This window comes from Belonocnema kinseyi, chromosome 10 (genome assembly GCF_010883055.1).
Source record: "Belonocnema kinseyi isolate 2016_QV_RU_SX_M_011 chromosome 10, B_treatae_v1, whole genome shotgun sequence".
Classification (NCBI taxonomy): Eukaryota; Metazoa; Arthropoda; class Insecta; order Hymenoptera; family Cynipidae; genus Belonocnema; species Belonocnema kinseyi.
The window spans coordinates 64,417,238-64,440,531 of record NC_046666.1 but is presented as its reverse complement, the minus strand read 5'-3'; the positions used below and the strand labels follow the sequence as shown (position 1 = coordinate 64,440,531).

General features: G+C 27.7%; 1 protein-coding gene across 1 annotated transcript in view; it reads right to left on the bottom strand.

Annotated features, from left to right (window-relative positions):
- LOC117182056 overlaps nt 1-22,853 on the bottom strand; it is a 29,226-nt gene extending 6,373 nt beyond the window's left edge. Inside the window, exon 1 of the mRNA XM_033375079.1 lies at nt 22,690-22,853. Within this exon, the coding sequence (XP_033230970.1) occupies nt 22,690-22,750 (61 nt within the window). The 5' untranslated portion in view covers nt 22,751-22,853. The remainder of the gene's footprint in view (nt 1-22,689) is intronic.
- Between the last annotated feature and the right edge of the window lie 441 nt (nt 22,854-23,294).

Here is a 23,294-nt window from a genome sequence, read left to right as displayed (position 1 = left end):
AAAATCTCTATCCCATCCACACACTACTCCTTTCCCCTGCCGAGTGAGTCACGCCTACCCCGAAAGGGAAATGGCTTAATGGTGTAATAATAATAAAAAAATGCCGTCGTGCGTGATTTTGCCCGTTTACCGAACTAAGTTATGTAAAATTTAACACGCAGATGTTATCCGTGTATTCATCGTCTAAAAATCTATTAGATTCACACCGATTTTGCATCTCCAGAATAAAATGATGTAATTCTCTGCATTTAAATACCGTCACGCCTGATTTTGCCAAAGGAATTTCTTCTATTCAGCGAGAAGACCAACAAGAATTAGGTATAAAGTACAGCGGATTTGCAGTCAAGGACCTCGGGACTATAAGTTCCTTTTTACAATTTAACAAAGAAATCGGCCGTGTCGTGAAAGCGTTAATAATCACCTATTTTACATTAAAATACGTTCTATGGGAGATTCCCTTTCATTTCACTACTAAATTGAATTTAGGAAGAAAAAAAATCGTGTTATTATATCTCAAAATGATTTAATTTTGTAAAGAACATAAAATAGCTTTTAGTATGAAATATTTATTTGAAAGTTTAAAGTTGTCTAAAATATATAATTTAATTTAAAAATGTCAATTATATTGTTTGCTTTATTAGCACTATTAATAATTCATTATTTAGGTTTACAAATTTTTCATTCGAAATTGCGAGTCCTTTGAAATATCGAATCTAATACCATTTTGCAATGTTTTTTTTCTTCTAGAAATTTTCTGTTTCCTGTCTTGCACAAATAATCGAACCGTTATTTGATTTATTATGGATAAAAAATTATTAACATGTAGCATTCAAAATAAAATATCAACTATTTCATTTATAAGTTCATATCTGAAAAATGTATGTCATTTCCCTAATGTTGCTCGCAAATCCTTGACACAGATTTCTTTGTTTTTTTTCTAGTATGCACAAATGCTTCAACAACTAGTTGTTATTGCTTTTACTTTGTCATAGTTTGCTCAAAGAATGAAATGTTACGTATTATTAGCAGATCGTAATTGCAGAGGGTGAGGCAAAATGGGACCGAGGACTCAATTCTTTCCAACCGACTGACCATATCGTTTTGATTAAATAAAGAAATTGAAAAAAATTAGATTTGATTAATGGCGTGAAATAATATAAAAAAAATGATAGATAAAATTCAACACTTTTTTACAATTAGTGAAAGAATCTAAATCTGATTAGTTAAAAATGAAAAGCGAACAGCCGTCAGCGATTCAATTAGTTATTGTTTAACTAATTCTTGGTCATATTTAATAATTAATTGTTATTAAAAATTCACTAATTAGTGCATAAACATAATTTATATTACTTCGCTCTTGTTTTTTCGTTTTATTTTCATTTCCAGTATTGCCTTATTTCTTATTTATTTGAATATAGAAACCTGAATTTTGTTCAGAACGATAACTTCATCTTTTTAATATTAAATTATCAAAACCCAACCTTCATATGAAATATTTGAATAATTACCAAAAAAATAAAGAAGCCCAAACATTCGTTTTAAAAACATTTTATTAATTCTTATTTTGAATTATTTTTACATCAAACTTTTTTCCACTAGATTCTACAGTAGGAGACATTAATGCTTTAAATTTGAAAATTGTATACACCTGTCTGCAATGCAACCATGGCATTAATGTCTCTTCTATGACGCGTCACATGATAATAACAAGATGAAAATCGACATGGGAGATAGGAACCGGATGTGATGATAATTTGTATCCCCTATTATTGTAGTAGGGAACTTAAAAAATATAGAAAAGAATACAATAACGGCCATATAGGTTCACCGACATTCGGTGAGCGTGGAACACATATTTTTGTTAAGCCCAGAGAATAATAAACGATTCTTTGCTTTAGTGTATACGAGAATTTTCTAACGAATTGCGTAATTATCTTATATATTAATACTATAAACAGGATTCCAAATATGTTTAAGTCAAAGAAAGAAGAACGGAAACAAGAATTAAGATGTCTCCAAACAGATAGAAATCTATTTTAAATCTCTATTCCATTTATCGTTACTCAGAAAAAAATTACAAAATAGGATACTTTTAATTTTCCTAGAAAAATGATGATTTTGAGTGCAAACAGTGTTATGCGTGCGACCATACTTCATTCAAATAGTATAAATAACGACTTGTTACTTTTTTATGCAACTTTTTAACATAAGTATGCTAAAGTAATTAACATTGACACGGTATTCGAATTTGCTAAAAGGACAGAAAATAATATTTACGGAAGGCGAAAGTTATGTTCACCGTTACCAATTTAGTCAAGAATGGCCTTCGTTTTGATGGTTAAGATCAAGTGGGTCAAAACTATTTTTTAAATAAAATTGCCTATGCCGATGGTTTCGAATGAACAAAGTAAATAATACTCTGAAATGTTTTGAATTGAGTTTATTATAATTAGACTGCTTTTAACAAAATTTAAATAGCTTTACAAGTAAGTCGTTATTGTGTTCATTCCAGAATTGAATCTTAAATTTAGACAAATTTGACTTGTGATCACATAATATTATTTTTAATTCAATCATATATTGAATCCATTTCCAAACATAGGTGGGACAATTTAAAGTATTTTTGCTGTCGATACAGAATGTTTATTTCAAATGAACAAAAATCCATTCTATACTAAGTTATTCGTTAAAAATATTTATTATTTTGCAGATGGAATAGTTTTCCAGATGAAGTTTCCTCATAATTCCTTGTAACATTTTTTATCTTGTAAATTAAGTTTGACTCATGTACTGAAGTTTCTCACATAAAAATATTGCTTCACTCGTTACGTGCTTCTTAGAAGATAAGCATCGTTACCACAGATAATCCTCATTTTTAAATAAATTATTCTTTTTTTAGAGGAGTTGTTTTCTTCCTTAAATATGTCAAATAATTATTATATTATAGTAATTTAATCAACTACACCAGTTATATATTTATTAATCTAATGAAAACTTTATCTTTTTCTTTTTAAATTTAATTATTCTAGTAGAAGATTCATAATTTTTGGTAGAAAATTAATCACTTTGGTTGAAAAGAACTGTTTTGCTGAAAATTCGTTTTTAAAAAATGAAAATTAATTTTCTTGAAACTGAAGATTTAACTATTCCATTTGTGGTCGAAAATTTTTCTTTTCCATTTGAAAATGCAATATTTTCACACTAAAAGTTATAAATTTGAAGAGTTTTACATTGACTCTAATATAGTTTCCAAATAAATTGGACATGAGCTTATCTTTAAATTTAATGGTTTAATTTTTTATTATCAACCAGAAATAACAATTTCTAACCAAATAGTTACATTTCCAAATAAAAAAGAAAAATTTTCGGCCACCAATGCAATATCTAAATCTTCAGTTTTACGAAAATTAATTTTCATTTTTTAAAAACGAATTTTCAGCAAAACAGTTCTTTCAACCAAAGTGATTAATTTTCTACTAAAAATTATGAACCTTCTACTAGAATAATTTAATTTCAAAAGAAAAAGACGAAGTTTCCATTAAACTAATAAATATATAGCTGGAGTAGTTTATGATTCAATTAAAAAGATAGATTTTCGATATTAATTTTCAATGAAAGAAGATGAATTTCTAACAAAATGCATGAATTTTTAAATCAAAAAGGTACCCTTTTTAGTATAAATTGAATAATTAAACCTCGATTTAAAAAAGTTTCAACCAAATATATGAATTTTCAACTAAAATGATCAAATATCTAGCTGAATTACTTTAATTTTTGATTAACAAATTTAAATTAAAACAAAATACATAAATGTTTAACTGAAAAACATCAATCGTTAACTCAAGAACATCTATTTTTAACCAAAAGAATGAAATTTTCACAAGATTTTAGGTTTTAACTGAGCAGTTAAATTTTTAACTAGGAAGATTAATTTTTGACCAAAAAGACATATTTTCAATAAAAAAATGATTTTTTAACTAAATAATTTAATTTCAAACTAAAAAATAAAAATTTTTCACAGAAAAGTATAAATTTCCAATTAAAAAAAAATCAATTTTCAGTTTAAAAAACTAATTTATATTCCCTCAAAAAATTCTTTTAACAGAATAGTTTAACTTTCAACTAAGAAGTTTAATTTTCAACATAAATTATGAATTTGCAACCAAAATTATGAATCTTTAAATGAAATTTTAACAAAGAAGATGAATTTTCAACATAGAAGATTAATTTTCTACCAAAAAGGATAAATTTTCGACATAATTCATGAATTTTGAACTAAAAGAAAAATGCAAACAACATTGGAATAGTAAAATTTTTGTAAAAAAATCGCTGATACATGCACAGGATAATACCAGCTTATCTAGGGTTTTCAGGCAAATGAACATCCTGTCAACACACATGAAAAAAAAAACTTAACCCATATTACTTTCTACCAAACTTTTTGAAACTTTTTACGATTTTATTTTAATTGTAACTGTGGCAAAATGAAATGAAATTATTTTTATTCCGTGCAAAAGGAAAAGCTACAAGCATGTCTAATTTTTAAAATGATGACTCATGGCAATAACAAAGAAACCCGCAAATACAGTCAATACACATGCCCGAGGGGCGATTAATCGTGGCAAGTTTTGGAAAGTTTATGTCAGAGGGTGAATTTCAAGACCCTTCGTTATTGCCTACCCCTTACTTCCGACCTCTTTGACCAACCCCTCTGAATGGTGTGTCATCGCCACGAGAACTACGCTTTATATCGTAAATAATTCAGGAAAGCTTGCTTATTTTTGGAAGGAATTTCCCAATATCCGATAAACTAATATTTATTTTTTAATTAAAGATTACATAGTATTCAGACAACACAAACAATTCCGTGAAGATTTCCTCAAACTCGCAATGCCTAGGCTGGGAATATTGCATTGAGAAATTAGGGGAGGGTTTTTTCAACCAAAAACTTTTCTGTTTGACAGGATGCCCAATAGATATTAGGCTCTCCTGCAATACCTCCTTTCAAGGGTACAACAATTACTTTCAATATCTATAAAAAAATAAAACTAGAAATAGTTAAAATTCTAATTATTTTTCTAGGCTACTGCACATACCTTAGTGTCATAGAAAACTATTGCGCATCCAAATAAGTTATATAAATCTTCTATACTTTCCTGAACCTCACCGTGTAATATTACCTAACAAGGAGACATTTTCGTGGTTTGAGAAACCTTGACTAACCTCTCAATACAATATTTCCAAACTTGCGTATTTGCGAGTTTCAGGAAATCTTCGTGACCTTTTTTTTGTTACCTGGGTAATATAAATAAAAACATAAATATTAGTGCGGGCTTAAAAATGAGTTTCGAAATTAAAAAGTTTGCAGAAGAAGATTAACTTTATTTTCTTACTAAGATTTCCAGTGTTATAATCTATTATTTCTAATGTTTAAAAAATGAACTTCAGCTTTTATTTAAATGATTATTCTTTAGTCCATAAATGATCAAAATTCCTATTTATTTATTTTATTTATTATTCCTATTTATTTATTATTATTATTTTTTTTGCTAAAAATGTAACCATTTTCTGGAAAAGTCGTTTTTAAATTTGTTAAAAATTCATTTTTTGACTGAAATTTAAACTATTTCAGTTAAAACTTCATCATAAAAGTTGAAAACGCATGTTTTTGTACGAAAAAAATAGTTAATTTTTATTTTAACAAATTAATGAGTGACAGTGCTACGTCAAGATTAAAAATACTTCGGGAGTTAATTTTTTTATTTGTTACTCAGACTATACGGAAAAATAATGCTTAGTTACAATTTTTCTTGACGTCCAAAGTAATTGTTAATTTTATAAAGACATTCATATCTTAGCCATTTCGCGCTATTAAGAATTCGTTTTTTTAACCAAATTGATCACAAATTCATTGGAAATAAATAATATGTAAGATTTATTGATATTGTATAACAAGTTTTAATTTTGTACATAATTTTTTAGAAGCAAATGTAACTTTTCGTCGAATTTTAACCGACAGATTTAGTTTCTTCAACAGAAGGAATTTTAAATTACTTAGAAAAATACTTTCTTTCTGGCCCTTTATTTTGTCAAAATTTTTCTCAGCTAACGAAGTCTTCTAATAACTAAGATCCTTGCTGAGTCGACAGTCGATTTGGTAGAAAATAACATCCATTTGTGGACAAGAAGTCAAGTTGCAAATTTATTTACAAAAGCAAACAATATTCGTGGTTAAGGAATCTGCTAGTTAAAAATGGACGAAAATCTGTATTTATTTATAAAACATACTTAAATAACAAATATTTTCCCCTAAAAAATTCTTCTGATATATGAGGTTCTTTTTAAGCCACCAGCAGTATATTTCGTAACGAAAAACGACATCCATTTGCTGAGAAGTACTCAAATTGTAAATTTATTTATAAAACTGTTGTCAAAATTTCCGACTGCAATCTTTTTTTATTCCGCACGCATATTTTTTATGAAAATTAGAAAACAAGAGAACATTTTTATAGTTTCTTTAAACCAGTTTAAAGTGGAGATTTAAAAGTTCACTTTGGATAAAATTCAAATTTTCACCATAAATTTCATAGATTTTGCCACAAGTTAAAGTTAAATCATGGATTTTGAAGTATATTGTAACCAATCATTACTTATTCAATAATTGATTATAATTATTTTATACTAAAGAATTCTAATTTAAAACTGAATACAGAAAATTGTTCAATCCTAAATATTCGTTGTTAAAAAAGTATTTTAAAATACACAAGTGATTGTCCATATTATTGATTGATAGAATTTTTTTTTTAATGCCTGATTGTGAATAAAAGTATCTTCAGTTTTTAATAGTTTTTTCTACATAAAAATAAATATTGAATTTGAATCTGCAGAAAGGTTTATGTGTTTTACAACCTGGTGTAATTTTTGTATTGCAGAGGGACTGTTTGCTTCAAAAAAGAATATTTTCTAAATTCTCTTCTATTTTCTATGGAATTTAAAAATGTGGATTCTTGAGTGTGTATTATATGGGTCGCGGCTCTGGCGCCAAAAAGACGCTTCGCCAAGTTTCTACCCTTCTTTTCCAACCACTAAAGATAGAGGTATTCGCCCATAATGTTTGTAGAAACTTATGTGCATTGCTGACAAATAATGCGAAGAGTTTTAGTTAAACAATCAAATTTTTCATCTTTGAACTTTTGTTCAAAAACGAAAAAGTTAAATAATATCAATTTTACTATTCAACCCTCGTAGAAATAATCGATTGGACACGATTAATAAATATTAAGAGTAATCAAAAGTTGAATCGGTTTAAATTGTTGCTAATTGTGTCAATTGTTCACAATCGGATTGAATTGAGTAAATGCACTTGCCTGCAATACGCCCTCTGCAGTTTTAGTTTGTAACACACATGACGCGCACGTGTTTATTGCTCAGATATTAAATTTTTAGTAATGTAACAAAAGTTTAAAGTACAAAAAATATAATGTTTAGGCAGTATACCGAATGAAAAATCAAAAGTATATGAATTAACAACATGTAAAAATCATAGCCTTTAATGATGTGACAGTGATGTAGTATGATTATCAAGTAGGCACCCTTCTAGAAATAATCAATTGAGATCGATAAGAAACAATATAACTAATATGTCAATTGTTCCGAATCGTGTTTCTTAATTGTGCCAAAACGATTGACAACGATTGAGCATTTTGCATTTCCAATTGTTTCCAATCGGTTACTTCGAATTTGGCATGTGATGGCAGGACTTTTGTAAGGCGAGAATGATTTAAAAACAGCTATTCACTTTTTTGGAAGAATATCAATTGTAAACAGTGTATATTACAAAATAAAATACATTAAAAATATTAAATCAAATACGCGATAAAAAAAAGTTTATTTTATATCAGTGAATGCAGCAAAATTTTTTTGTTTTTTTACTATTATGCGCTCTTGGATTATTTATTGTAGTGAACATTTTATAAAGGCTTATAAGTTTTAAAATCAGTTGAGAAAATAAACAAAAAAACTAAACAAATATTTTTAAAATTAGCTTCAAAATCTTTAATAATTTTAGATTTAGGTTTTAAAAATCAGACAAATTCCAAATAAAAATGTTCAATCATTTCAAAGATTAAATACTTTTAAAGCCTTCAAAATACAATTGCAATTTTAAATTACAAGCGTTTTTAATTGAACAATTTTTTATTTAATTCACTAAAAATGGTATAATTGTAGATCAGTGTGTTAAAAATTATTTAGCTTTAAATTTAAATTGTTACAAAATTAATCACTCAAATTGAAACCTTTGAAAAATATTGGTATAGTATCAAATCACAATAAAATATAAATGCAAACATTAATAATAAAATGGTTTATAGCTGAAAACCAAAACTGAAAATAATTATAAAAGGAATAATTTAAAATTAGAACTTTGACGACTGAATATTCTCAAATTGACAATGTTTTGTTCAAAATATTTAAAAATCTAAGATTTAAGTTTTACAAATAAGTAGTTGAAGAATTTAAAATCTTAAAGCGTTTTAAAGTCTATAAAATGCAATACTTTTACATTGCAAGTGTTTTAAATTGAACAATTTTCAATTAAATGCGTTAAAAATTAAATAATTTTTAATCAATATATTGAAAATTATTTGTCTTTAGATTTAAATCGTTAAAAATTAATAATTCAAATTTAAACCTTTCAAAAAGAAAGGTATAGTACAACATCATAATAAAAACTAAAATGCAGACATTAAAAATATAAAAATAACAACTGAATAGCCAAAACTAAAAACTATTATGAAGTGAATAGTTTGAAATATTCTCAATTCCTAATTCCTAATTCCTAGTCATTATTAACACATAAATTCATCTTGCAAGAAAAAACCTTTTCATTATCCCAACTTTCTAAATAGAACAGTAAATTTACTTTTATTATTATTTACAAGGTAGCCATTAAAATCGAAGAGGAATCATTTCCTGGTAAAAATGTACATAGAATAGAGGAACAGAATAAAACTCAAAATTCAATGTTTCAAAGTTGAACCTTTTTTATTTCAAGTATTTAAGACTAAATTGCAAATTAAACCATTCGAAGTAGAAGTTTTCTGAACAATGAGTTTTTTAAATGTATAATTAAAACACTTGAAACCAGCTATTTCGAGTTCAAATCTTCAGAATGTACGTCAAAATTATAAGCCATCTAGACACTTCTTCTAAACAAAGCATTCAGAATTTTACAGTATGGTTTCAGAAGCCTATAACGTTGTTTATTTAAAAATCATGCCATGTGAAATTGAATTAATGAAAAATGTACATTTTTAATCTTGTTGCTATTTGATTTGAATAAGTACAAATTCAGAGACTTAAAAAATAAACTGTTTAAAATTCGGGCTCCTAAGCTGCTTCATTGTGAACTTATTTAATTTTTTTAATTTTAGCATTTCAAACTCAGTCTCAAAAAATTTTTAAGTTTAAAGTCAAACTCTTATTCTTTGATATGCTAAAATGTAGAAAAATGTTTCAAAATATTAGCGCCATCCTAGGTCCTATAATGATTCCAATCGTTTGCAATTGGTTATCTATTATTCTGAGTAAGAGGTGAATATTGTCACTACATTATTTTGATATTGCTATAATTATTTACAAGCGACTTTCTACTCTTTAAAAGAAACAAATGTCTACAATCTGAATATAAAAAGAAGTAAATAAAGATTTTACAACAATATAACCACTAAATCAAACGACTACTACCTACTTGATAATCAAACTGTATCACTGACCCGTCCGTGAAACGGCCTGGTTTTTGCATGTTTTTGTCACCCCACATACTATCGATTTTTCATTCGGTATACCGCCTGAACAAACATTCTAATTTTTATTCTTAAAATTTTTGTTAAATTATTAGAAATTTAATTTCTAACCAATAAAAGCGTGCGCGTCATGTGTGTTACAAACGAAAACTGCAGAGGGCGCATTGCATGCATGCAAGTGCATTTACTCAATTTAATACGATTGAATACGATTGGGAACAATTGACACAGTAAGCAACGGTTTAAACCAATACAAGTTTTGATCACTCTTAATCGTCGTAAATCGTTTCCAATCGATTATTTCTAGAAGGTCAGTTTGATTTAGCCGGTATATTATTGTAAAACGTTTATTTACTTCTCTTTAAATTCATATTCTTGAAATTGGTTTGTATGACAGAATAAAAAACCGCTTGTGAATAATTAAGGCAAAATCAAAATGCTGTAATGAAAAATTCACCCTTAACTCAGAATAATGGATACCCAATTGAAAACATTGGACTGGTGTAAAACTGGTGGCAAACCTTGCGAATAATAGAAAAAGTTGGGTTTACGTCAATCATTAGTAGTAAAGGGGAAGTCATAATCTAAGGATTACCAAATATAATATCACCGACATTGATGTAAATTCACTGTTTAATTGAGAAAGAATTTTGTCCATCATTTTGAGCACTTATATTTCAATAAACTAAAAGTTTACAAAGTTAAATTAATAAAAACTTTTTTAATATAAGATGAATTTATGTGTTAATAATTGCAAAGAATTAAAAATTGAGACCTGCTTCAGACAAAAAAATATTTCATCTCTAATATTAATTTTTAATTGTTTAATTTTATTCAATTAATAACAGCTTGACATTTTTAAACAATAAAATAATACTTTAATCGCTTTTCTGATGGTTCACGTTTCTAAATTATTGGCTTACTTTTTTTTAATCTTAACCAATTTTAATATTTATAACCATTTATAAAAATTGTCACTAAAATAAACAATTCTAGAGCGCATAATAAAAAATAACAATTTTGCTTCATGATTACAAGATCAACTTTTTTATTTGTATTGTGTATCTGATTTTTTTTTAACATAAAATACTATTAGCACATTTTTTCTTAGCACCACTTTCATCTGGTAAGAATTATTTACAAAATTTTTATTTACTTTGTTTAATAATATATACTGCTGCAAATTTATATTATTCCGAAAAAGTAAATAACTGTCTTTAAATAATTCCCGCCAGACAAAAGTGCTGGAATTACGTGGCGAATCCCAAGTACCCGATTGGAAACAATTGGAAATGCAAAATGCTCAATCGTTGCCAATCGTTGTGGCACAATTAAGAAACACGATTCGAAACAATTGAGATATGAGTTATATTGTTTCTTATCGATCTCAATTGATTATTTCTAGAAGGGAAATTATTAAGAATTTGAAGGCCCTTGTTTTTGAAATATCATTTCATTTTTCATACAAGACAAAATATACAGATTATTCTTCAAATTCTTAAAATTGAAATAAAAGTCTTTCAATTTTTAATATTAATTTTCACATGGGATGCGCATTTGCGCAGCAAAATTTACGTCATAGGGCCTTTTTTTAAATTCGAAATTTTGATTATGAAGAAAAGAATTTAAAAAAAATGTATATTGTTCAGGGATTATTCAACATCAAAAATAGAGTAAAAGCGGTTCTATAAAAAATTTAAAAAATTTATGACTGTCGCATCTGCAAATTTCATAACGTGATGTGACCGTTTTCGAATGATTTAAACCCTAAATTTATAAAAAATGGTATAAAAAATATTTCTTTAGTCCAAAATTTTGTTAAAAATAACATGACCTTTTTTCTTGTGGAATTTTCTCTTCGGAATATGTTCAGAAATTTTTGATACACAATTTTAAAAAGGTTTTTAAATGTTAAAAAAAAACATTTTATCACAGAAAAAACTTGTTAAAACATTAGTTTAATCGCCGGTTCATTTCAGATTGTAATCAAATGATGCGTTGAAATAATTTTCAAAAAATAAAATTGAAGTTTTGAAGAAAAAAATTTAGATTTTGAAATTTGTTTATAATATCTGTACATCATCATACATATATATCCAATAAATATCATTAACTTCAAGGATCTTTCGATGAAGTTTTGTTGACTCACCACGTGACCAATTTACATGTTATTATAGTCGACGGCTTTATAATTAACGAAATAAACATATTGTGATGAAATTTTGGAACGCGGTTTGAAATACAGTCGAACTTCGGTAACTCGAACCACCAAGGGAAGACAAAAAAAGAACGAGTTATCGAAAATTCAAGTTATCCAAGAAATATATCTAGATGAAAATACGTCCAGAACTGCCGGAGGATAAGGAAATAATTCAATTAATTGCAAATTCAAGTTATCTAAGTGTAGAATTCCTGAAAATAAAACCAAGAATCTAACGACCAGATTTGGACAACCACTATAAAAGGTTCCTATTGCAATTTAAAGATACAAATTTTTCTAAAAAAAAAAGAAAAAACAAAAATACTTTTTTTTGATAAAATAAAAGGAGGAAAGAAAAAAAAAGACTTCACTCTTGGGTATCAGAGAGAGAGAGAGAGAGAGAGTAAAAGAGAGAGAATAAAAAAGAGGAAGGGAATTTTGTTGGTTGCCTTCTCATTTTTCTTTCCTCTTTTTCATCCAAAAAAGAATGATTTTTTTTCCTTTTTAGGAAATTTTTTTTTTTTTTCAAATTGCAATAGGAACATTTTATAGTGGATGTCCAAATGTGGTCGTTAGATTCTTGGGGTTTATTTTCAGGTATGCTGCACATTACTTTGATTATTGGATGTTAAATAGGATTTTAATCTTATTTAAATTTCTTAGATTTTATATTATTTTAAACTATTTCCAATAATTTTGGCAGAATATAATCTGTTTTCTAATAACAAAGCCGCCGAATATCATGACATGCAGTTGATTACGTGACAGACTGTATTTTTCAATTTTAAAATCTGATTTAAACCTTTTTGATTCCCGGAAACTTCTGAAAACTTATTTAATGTAGCAAATTCGATATTAATTTTTTACAACAGCGAAATTAGATTTCATAATTTTAAAAAAACTTGGCAGGAAAATCTATTTCGTTACAAAGGCTTCATATCACAGTTTTTTGCCTGAAGTTTGATCTTTCAATTGTTAATAATAAATAATTATAAAGACATTTATTTCGAAAAATATTTGTTCAAGAATTTGTTTCTTTTACTTGGAGATCCACTTTCTACAGAACCCTGGATAACATTTTTTTCTTTAACAAACAAATTATTTTGTTTACCACTGTAATTAAATCATTTTAAAGCTTTTTTATAAACAAAAATTGATTTTGAAACGGACTCTATATTCATTACAAGGTTGGGGTGTAGACAATTTAAAAACGGTGATTTGGCTTCACGAAATTTTATAATAATGTTTCCTCACCTAACGTGAAAATTGTGCCTGATGAATACCCCCCCCCCCCTTCTCATTAGGGGCTTTACCTTATTTTATGGCTTGAAGTCGAACGCTTGCTTCATTATTATTACTACATTACCTATATAGGTAAAGTCTACAATATATATCAACGTTACTGCCTTTTTTGCCTTTTCACCTTTATGGAATCAACATTTTGCAAGACATTTAAAGATGAAACGCGATAACGAAAAAAGAATGATTTCCTAATGTTCAGCAGAATAGGTTGAAAAATATCTTCTGACATACAGTCGATAAACAATTAGGGTAAATTGCAAAATAAAAAGTCTTGGTCTTGATCGATGCTTTTCGTCTGCGCTTCCTTCACTTCTCATGAATGTAGGACAGGGGAAATTAAAGTTAGATATTCAATTTTATTTATGGCTACCTTTTGCCACTATTTTTCAATACCTGGTCTGAAAGATGATTAACCTGCTTGACTAGCTGACTCTCATATTTCCTAGTTTCATGTCGAGTTATAAATGCAATCGCTTGCTTCTTTTGTCGCGTAGTGAAGATCATAATTAGATAGCACACTATTAATTTTAAAGTAAAATTAAGTTATAAACTCTCTAATTTGAAATTGTGAAAATTTCACTTATTGAATTAGTGATTGAATGATTTACTGCTGAAATAGTGATGTTTTGGCTTTTCGCTCTGGAATTAGTGGTCTTCTACTGTAAAAATAGTGATAATTTCACTATTTCCAATTAGTGTATTTTATTTCACTATTATTTAGTGGTTTTATTCACTATGTAATTAGTGAAGTCGAGATCGAAGCCATGATCACCGCTAATGGTGGACTCGCGCCAACCCGCGCTCACGTCTCCTTTGCATTGTTTTCATCGTTTACATTTGTCAGCTTGCATCATTTTTCTTTTTACGAGCGTAAAAAATTTGAAAAACAGGTTAGTAATATTTTTCAGTTTACTATACTATCGAGGCGAAAACATTTGCTACAGAAAATAACCTCTGTGTTCGTTTTGAGGTTCTGAAATTCAGCTTCCCATTCATTTCTATAGAAATAAATGGGAAGCTGAATTGAGATTTTTCTTTAGTAAGTACAGTATCAACATAAATTAATTTAATTTTTAAATATACATTATAGTTTACTTCTATAACTTGTCTTGTAATATAGTTTACTGTTGGGGTTATTGGTTGACTCCAGCAAATATTTTATTTAAATATGGATGACAATTTTAAGTGTCCTGGTGTATTGCTATTGATGATTTTAAATGAATTTATTATTAGGTATTGGTTACCCTAAGGTATATGCGTCATCCACGCCGAAATGTCCAATGAGTTTTAGGAGTACGACAGCCTAACTTCGGAAGAGTTAGCCAGAGCTCTAAAAGAGGATCAGGATGTCATGATGATTTTGACCACTTAATTAGTGATTTTCCACTATTTAATAGTAGATACTTTACCTCTCAAAACCACTATTTGCTTAGTGAAATTTCACTAATTCAGATTTAGAGAGAAGAAAATACTAGAGTAATCTGTTGAAAAGTTTTTAAGTTACCTATACTTAAAAAAACTATATTCGTAAAACTTTTTTTTTGTTATAATAAGTAATCAAACATTACTTTATATTTTTCTGCCATTAAACGAATGAAATTTATACCATAAATTGCACTATTCGAGAAATAATTATTCAGCTATTTATTAGAAGGTAGCTAGAGAGGAAAATAATTTTTCAATATTTTCGCGCGTCATTATCGAAACTTTAATTTTTTTATTTTAATCGCCCAGGAGAACATCAAAATTTTAGAAATCGTTTAATACAATAGCAGAGCCTTAAATGTTTATTACTTTACTCATGAACGTTTTTACGAAAAGGCGTAAGTTTTTGTACCTTTTGCCTAAGAAACGAGAACATTATTTTCTATCCGGAATTCACAGTTTCGAGATTTTTAAAGAAATGGATCAATTCTTAAACTTATAAAGTCAAGTCTTATTTTTGTAAACATTTTTATTTAAGAACCAGAGAACGTTTAAGTTTTTGACAGACTTGGTTAAAGAAAACTGTACACCATACACCTGCCTTATCAGCCTCTCAATTTAGGACCAGAACGCAAATTTAACTCGTGTCAAAATGTTTGGATTTCAAGATAGGATTTTAGTAAAACTTTATTTGAATATACACATACAGAACTCATTCAACTCGTTTTACGTGGCCTTTTGTGTTTTCCTCATAAATAACACCAAAGAATTTTAAAATTTACATTTTATTTCGTATAACCGAGGTAGAAAAATATTAATTTCAGGATAAAACTAATCTTGCGTTTCACATAGATATCAATAATTCGTTAAAAATAAATCTAAGCGCATGACTGGTTAAACTTTTAAACGATTTGAATAATTTCTAAGTTTAACCTGTAGAAATGTTCAATTGATTAAAGTTGACATCATTTTAAACTTCTTTTTTTTTAAATTTAAACTAACTTCAGTTAAAGGCCTTAAATTTTTCCTGGTCCCACAAACACACTTTGTGTAGTCTGGATTTAAAATCCTGCCGGAAATAAAAAAAAATGAGTGGAAAATTAACTTTATTTTTTAACAATATTTTCAATTTTCCAACCTCATACTTTAAAATGATTAAAAATTATCTTCAATATTTATTTAAACTATTTCTCTTCAGCCTAACTTTTTCTTTTTCAGTTTTTCCATTGAAATGCGAACTGAATTAATAGAGTCCGACAAGAAAATCCAACTATTTTTTGTTGAGATAATACTTTTTGGTCAAAGACACTATTACTAAATGCTTCAATTTTTTTAATAGTTCTGTTGGATTGAAAATTCAATAATTTGATGGACAATTCATACATTCGTTTAAAGTTCTACGGTTTTGTAGGTAATTCAACAATACAGTTGAAATATTGTTTCTCTCTTGATTTAAAAATCTTTCTTGGTTAAAAATCCAACTAATTCATTGAATGCTTTACTACTTTATTAAACTTTATTTTTCTTGTGATGATTCATTATTTTAGTTAAAAATTCATATCTCTAGTTACAAATTTAACTATTTCCTTGAAAATACTTTTTTCTTCATTTGAATTCAAGCATTATTAATATTAGGTTAAAGTATTTTTATGGTTGGAAAATTAATTATTTTGATAAAAAATTAACAATTTTATTAAAGTTATTCCTTTGGGTTAAAAATTCCTTTTTGGAAATTTAACAACTCGGTAGAAAATTTGTATTTTCATTCTAAAAGTTCAATTGTCTTGTAGAAAATTCAAAAATTTGGTTGAAGTTTTTGTTTCCTTCTTCATTGAAAAGTCTTTCTTGCTTAAAATTCAACTTTTCAAGTTCAATCTTTTTTGGTTATACAATAAATTTTGCTGTATAGAAATATTAGCTATTACATTTCTCGCTGAACGTTAATTTATTGCTGTTGAAAATTTAACGATGCCATTTTTTGGTTTAAAATTTATCTTTTTTAGTTGAAACTATTTGGTTGAATTTTTAACTGTGTTAAAAATGTAATTTTTTATTTTTGCAAAAATTTCTCATTTTAGTTGAAAATTCATATCTCTTTGGATACAAATTTAGCTATTGTCTTGAAAATTTGTTCTTTTTTTGGTTGAATTCAAGTGTTATTGATCTAAAGTTAAAATATGTTTTTAGTTGAAACATCAACTATTACATTTTTCGTTGAGAATAATTTTTTTGTAGTTGCAAATTCAAACACTTAGTTAAAAGTTCAACTAGTTTTTTAAAAATTAATGTCCTTGATTAAAGATTTATCTTTGTGACTGAAAATATAAGTTTTTTGTTAAAAATTTGTTTTAATTTTTTTGGTTGAAAATTAAAGTTTTTTACGGAAAATTTAACTATTGCAGCTTTGGTGGAAAATTGATGTTCTAGGAGTTTTTGATCAAACTTCCCCCTCTTGTTACTGAATAGTGTGGTCCTTCAAATGCAACTTCAGATCAAGGAAAATTTTCCAAAATGCATCAAATTTCATGTGTTTCCAAACACAAAAAGAACATAAAGTCACTTCGATCAGATTGGATTTGTTCTCTTCTTTTACTACCTCGACCTCGTAAAATTTATCGAGTAAATTTTTCCCTTCGATTACTGCTTTGAAATAGGTCAAAATTGATCAATTCGAAATTATTTCTTCCATTATTTATACATAATCCTAAAAAAATATTAAAGATAAGGAAATGAAAAACAACTTTTAAGAAATGATAATAAGCTGTAAAGTTCTAAATAATTTCTTACAACAGCCAAAACTGTAAAGAAGCGTTTTTATTAATGAAAACTATACCACTTTTGAAATCATTAAGTCAACTCCAATTAACACCCACATACAAATAACTAAGCATCTCTTACTTGTGGGCGCGTCGTCTATTAGTCTTAACTAATCCATTTTTATCGGAGGGTCAGTCAATTATGAAACATGTGACACAAGTGCTCTGTAAGATGCTCAGAAAATTCTCTCACCATTAAAAATTTTAATTTTTAATTAAAATTCTATTTTATCAATTTTCTATTATCGGAAATTTTCAAATTCCGTGATATAAACTATCAAGAATGGTCCTTTTATGATTCGGTAAATATTATATTTCAAACATTCTCTTTGTCTGGAATTTTTCAGTCATGGGAATTTTCTTTTTCGAGATTTTTCAGTCGTCCTTGAAAATTTATCTCTTCTGATCAAAATTTCATCTTCTTTGTTTAAACATTCGTTTTGGTTGAAATATCAACTATTAAATTTTTCGTTCAGAATTCATCTTTTTTTGTTAAATATTGAACTACTTGGTTAAAAATTATTTCTTTTGGTTAAAATAATTCATCACTTTAGTTGAAAATTCAAGCATTTTGTTGAATACTCGTTTTTTATCATTAAAAATTAATTTTTTAAACTCAAAAATTCACTGTTTCATTTTTTGTTGAAAATCGATGGTATTTAATTAAAAATGTTACTGTTTAGGTACAAGTATAATCCTTTGTGTCAAAAATGCAACCTTAACATTAAACTTTAATTTTTTCTGGCTTAGTTGAAAATTAAACTACTATTTCGTTAAAAATGATTGTTTTTGTAAAATTAATTTTTTTAAACTAAAATTTATCTATATCACTTTTGTTTTACTGGATTTTTTAAAGCGACAATTAAACTATTTGGTTGCAGATTGATTTATTTTGTTGAAAATTCGTTTTATTCTGTTTGGAAATTCATCGGTTTTGGTAGAAATGTAGTCTTTTTTGTTTAAATGATATTTTGTTTCGAAATTAACTGCTTTTGATTAAAATTTAAAATCTTTGTGGTAATAATATCAACTATCACCTTTTTTTATTGAGAATTGACCTTTTTTGGCTGAAAACTCGATACTTGGTTAAAAGTGCAACTACTTTGCCAAAAATTCCTTTTTAGGTTGAGGTTTCATCATTTTATTTGAAACTTGATCTTCTGTTTAAAAATTCAACTATTTAAAATAGTAATTATATCATTTATACTTTTTTATATTTTATATTATATACGTATTTTATATTTTTATATGCTATATTATAAATTATATTTAAAGTTGATCAAGTCAAAACGTTTTTTGTCAACAATTTTTCTATTATAAAGGCTTTACATTTTTAATAATTTAAGTGTTTTAAGTCAACAAATGAACTTCACAAAAAAATTAAATTTATTTTAAATTTCATAATATCTTGTCATAGGTAATTCGTGATATTCCAAGTGATTGGACGTATTTTTCGTGTACAAATTTTTAAAAGCCCACCCTGATCTCTTACCCGTAAAAAGTTCGAATAATAATTTGTTACTTTTCTACTAAAATAAATTTTTTTTTTTTGAGCTAATAAGTTGCGAAGCATATGAAGGAAGCATTTTAAACTGGATACTAAATAAACAATACGTCTTAAAAATTTCTATCGTGATGTCTGACCCAAGTTTTGTTCAACTTATTTTCATTTCCCTATAGCATATAAGACGATTTTAGCAATTTCATTATTATTACTTCTTTACAAAAAATGCGATGACTTTCTTGAAAGAGTAAGGTATGACAACGGAAACAAAGATTACATTGTGTTTTACATTTTTGTGCTTTTAATGACAAGTGAAGAAGTGAAAGTTGACAACAGTGAATAATAAAATGGTCAATAGGAGTTTTCTGCATTTTGTTCAAATGCAAAATTGATTGTACGCGTCAGTAACGGGTAAATGACGTAGTATTTTAACGTGCTATTCTGTAGCAATTTGACCTAACAGGATATCCGTTTGTCATTTACATTTTTTAGTTTCCAGATAACAATATATTTATTCTCAGAGAAAACCACTTCATTTTTCAGAGATGAGATTAGTAATAAACTATTCAATTTTCTTGCAATAATATTATTTTTGTAATTCTGAAATAAAAATGTACTTCGATGAATAATTGAGACACACTTTCTATATGTCTATGGAAAGTAACACGCAGGGATTTAAAAATTATTTAAAAGAAATTTTTTAAATACAGTAAAACCCTGTTACTGTGTAGGTTTTGTGGCTGGTGGTGGGCGGGAACAAACACGACATAGGTCTGCTCCGGAGGTAAGCGCTTTTGTTTGTCAATTTTGGGAAGAACTATATCGGGGGGCTCTATTTCGGAGTTTCATTGTATTTAATCTGGTGGAAATTCAGTTTCACAAATAGAGTACAACAATGAGAGAATTGTAATTTTTTCTACTTAGTAATTACTAGCATTTATTGAAGTGTCGTCTGACTAATACCAAAAAACTGTAGTTTCTATAAGATGTTTTTCATTGTTTTCTAGAAAATCGTTAAAGCACACGACAAATTACAATTTTACACAAATAATTAAGAATTTTTACAGAAACTTACAATTTTCAAATTACTGTACAATAAAATGAGGCTAAATGGCACATGTGGGGTGAATCGGCACACCCTTCATTCTGCATTGTTGCGTGCGATATTTGTGTCTTCTAGGAAAAAAGAATAGAGGCTTGCAACTCACAAATGTAACACTTGAATTTAAAACCTTAGAAGAAGCAACATCGCGTGTTGAATACAGAATTAAGGGTGCGCCACTTTCCCCTACATGTGTGCCGCTTAGCCCCCGCTTGCAACACTTTGCTGTTATTTAATGCGAAAATGTATTACGATCAGGGTAATTAGCAAAAATATTATGTAACATAATTAATTTGTATAAAAAATAGGGTGGATCGAAAAAACAAAATTATGGAAAATGGAACTAGAACAATATAACAAGTTTCGCCAGTATAACAATCTCACCTGAAAAAATGCTTTCAGCATTTCTATAGATCAAACAATTTTTATGAACAGGTTCTATTAAATATAAATCATCGTCCAAATTCTAATATTATCCTTAACAAATTTTTAACAGAAATTGAAAACGAATTTACAACACATTTTTTAGACAATTTATTACAGCAGTTACTTTGAATTTTTTAAGTTAAAAAATATTTAATCTGAATCATGGCAAATTTTAAGTGTAGTAATAGCATGTCTCAATTTTGCTAACATGAGATCATCCCATCTACGTAAAAGGACAATATACTTTTATCATGTCGGTAATAACAATGAACTCCTTGAGTCTCAGCTTTAAACGAGGCTAAATTTGATTAATAGGGTTTAATACCAAAAGAATCTTTCGAGAATATTTTGAGATCTAAGTGATGTTATATATTAAAACGGCTAAGAGTGATTAATCCCACCAATTAAAGAGAATTAAATAAAAGAAAACGAATTTTTTTGCCATTTTGTTCGGATGTATAAATTTGTAAAAAACGAATGTAAAAATTATAGTGGTACTTCAATCATGGCTAAGAACAATGAGGTAATAAATATGACTAATATGTTCATTTCACTGGAATTTTGAGTCACTCATCAACCATTCTTAATTACTTACGTTTCACTGGAAAATACACCTCTATTTTTGAAAAATGACATCAAAATTAATTTCTCAGAACTTTTCTTACACAATAACAAAATTTTTATAAAAAAGACTCATATGAAATTATTTCTCACATTATGATTCTTTTGCAGTAATATTCCATTTGTCCTTAAGTATTTCAATTTTAAAGCTAAGCGGTTGATGTTCAATTTGAAATCATAAAATCTCAATGTCTGCTCAAGCATTCTCGAATACTCTTTTCCTTCAGATTAAAGATAAAGAGAAATAATTTTATTCTGATTTTGATTTGAAATTGCACTATAATTTTTTTGCTCTCTTTGTGTGTTAAGTTTTTTTAATAAAAAATAGAAATTTAAACGTGGTAAAGTAGCAGGGAAAAATTCGGAATTCTAATATTAGGAAATGTTTTTGACTCTTGACGTAATCGATTGTAAGCATTTTAGGTTCACCGGTGCGTGCTCAAATAACATTGTGCGTCACAAAATTGTTCTGGACAACACCCATTTAGGAAGAAGAGTCTCTCGAAGTTTTATGAGAATTCATTTAAGTTCGAAACAAAATATACTTATACTAATTCAAAAATAAAAATGAGATTTAAAAAAACTCCTTTCCGGCTCATTAGACACAATTACAAAACAAAGGAAAAACAGAGAAAAAGGAAAGATTGAGAACTAGTTGCTCGACAATATTTAAGCGCATAACAAATCTGCTTATTTCTGCGAAAACATTTCTTGAACCAATTATGTCTTAGCTAACTACCAGCCATAAAATTCGAGACCCGTAAAGTAAGTTCAGAAATCTGAAGCCTTACATTAATTTTTGGCCGGAATTTTTTTTTCTTCAAATTTCAGTGATAGTGTAGCGAAGAAATAACTGGAAAATAATTAGACAATATTTGAAGATTTTAAATTGATACTAATATGTCAATAAACAAGTTAATGTTGCACATTTTTTGAAAACTCCGATAGGTTCATAAAAAAAGAAGTACTTTGTTGACCATTTTTTATTGTGTCCGGAAAACAAATACTAAATTTTTTATTAAAAATAATGAAAATTTCATAATTTGGTTTTGGGAAACACTTTAATATCGGCAGATTTCAATAAACCAGCTATATTTATAGATAGAAAGATAATCTACAAAGTTAAAAATATAATAATATTCCCCGCTGAATAATTTGAATGAAAAAAACCTACACAAAATCTTCTACTACAAAGCTGGCTCCTAAGCCAAATCGAAAAAAAGCTTTAGCGTCCAAAATGGTGGCGCGCCCGGTGAATTCAAAGTTTCAAACCAGCACTCGAAACTTTTTCCCAACTTTCTTTATTCTTGGTTCTTCTCTGATAAAAATTGAAAAAACGATAATCTAGAAAAGCATCAATTCACATTTACATAATCTATTTAATTCCATTTCCTTGTCTATTATTGACAGGGCGGTTTAAAAGTGACGCTTTATTTTTTGGCACCAAATTTAAACTGTACAAGCTATATAAATGAAATGAAAATCACCTGATGGTAGAAAAACAGCAATCGCGACCACGAAGGCGAAAAGAGCAATTTTGGAATCCATTTGGGGTCCTTTTTTTGGGCTAAGAAGACACTCGATGATAGAGATAAAACTTGATAGTGTTCACTTAACGGACGCGAGAGTCAGAATGGTATGGTAGCTCTTGGTGAAGGCGTAGTTGGTGTTGTGCCCCCAGTGCATCCTTGCGTGCGTCTTTCGATTTGCGCACATCGTGGATTCGTCCTACTCACCCAAAAAAGTCTAAAGCTATATACATTACATGGGTGACTCGATATTTAGGTCACTTTTGACGAGGACAGTTTTTTTGCAAAGATATTTTAAAATATGTATTTTTTTTATTAAAACTATTTATTGGTGCAAAAAGTGAACTTTATGTGGAGAAACACTGATATAGGGGAACAGGAGGGCGGATCGAGAAAATTTTTCGAAGGGAGCAATTTAGAATTTTTTCAACGAATGTATTTGAAAGGGGGGCTGCAGCTATCCCAATGATTTCAAAGAACTTTTTTAGTGGAATATATTAAGCTAATAAATTCCACTTTATTTATGTTTTTAAAAATAAAGAAGAAATAAACGCAAATGAATA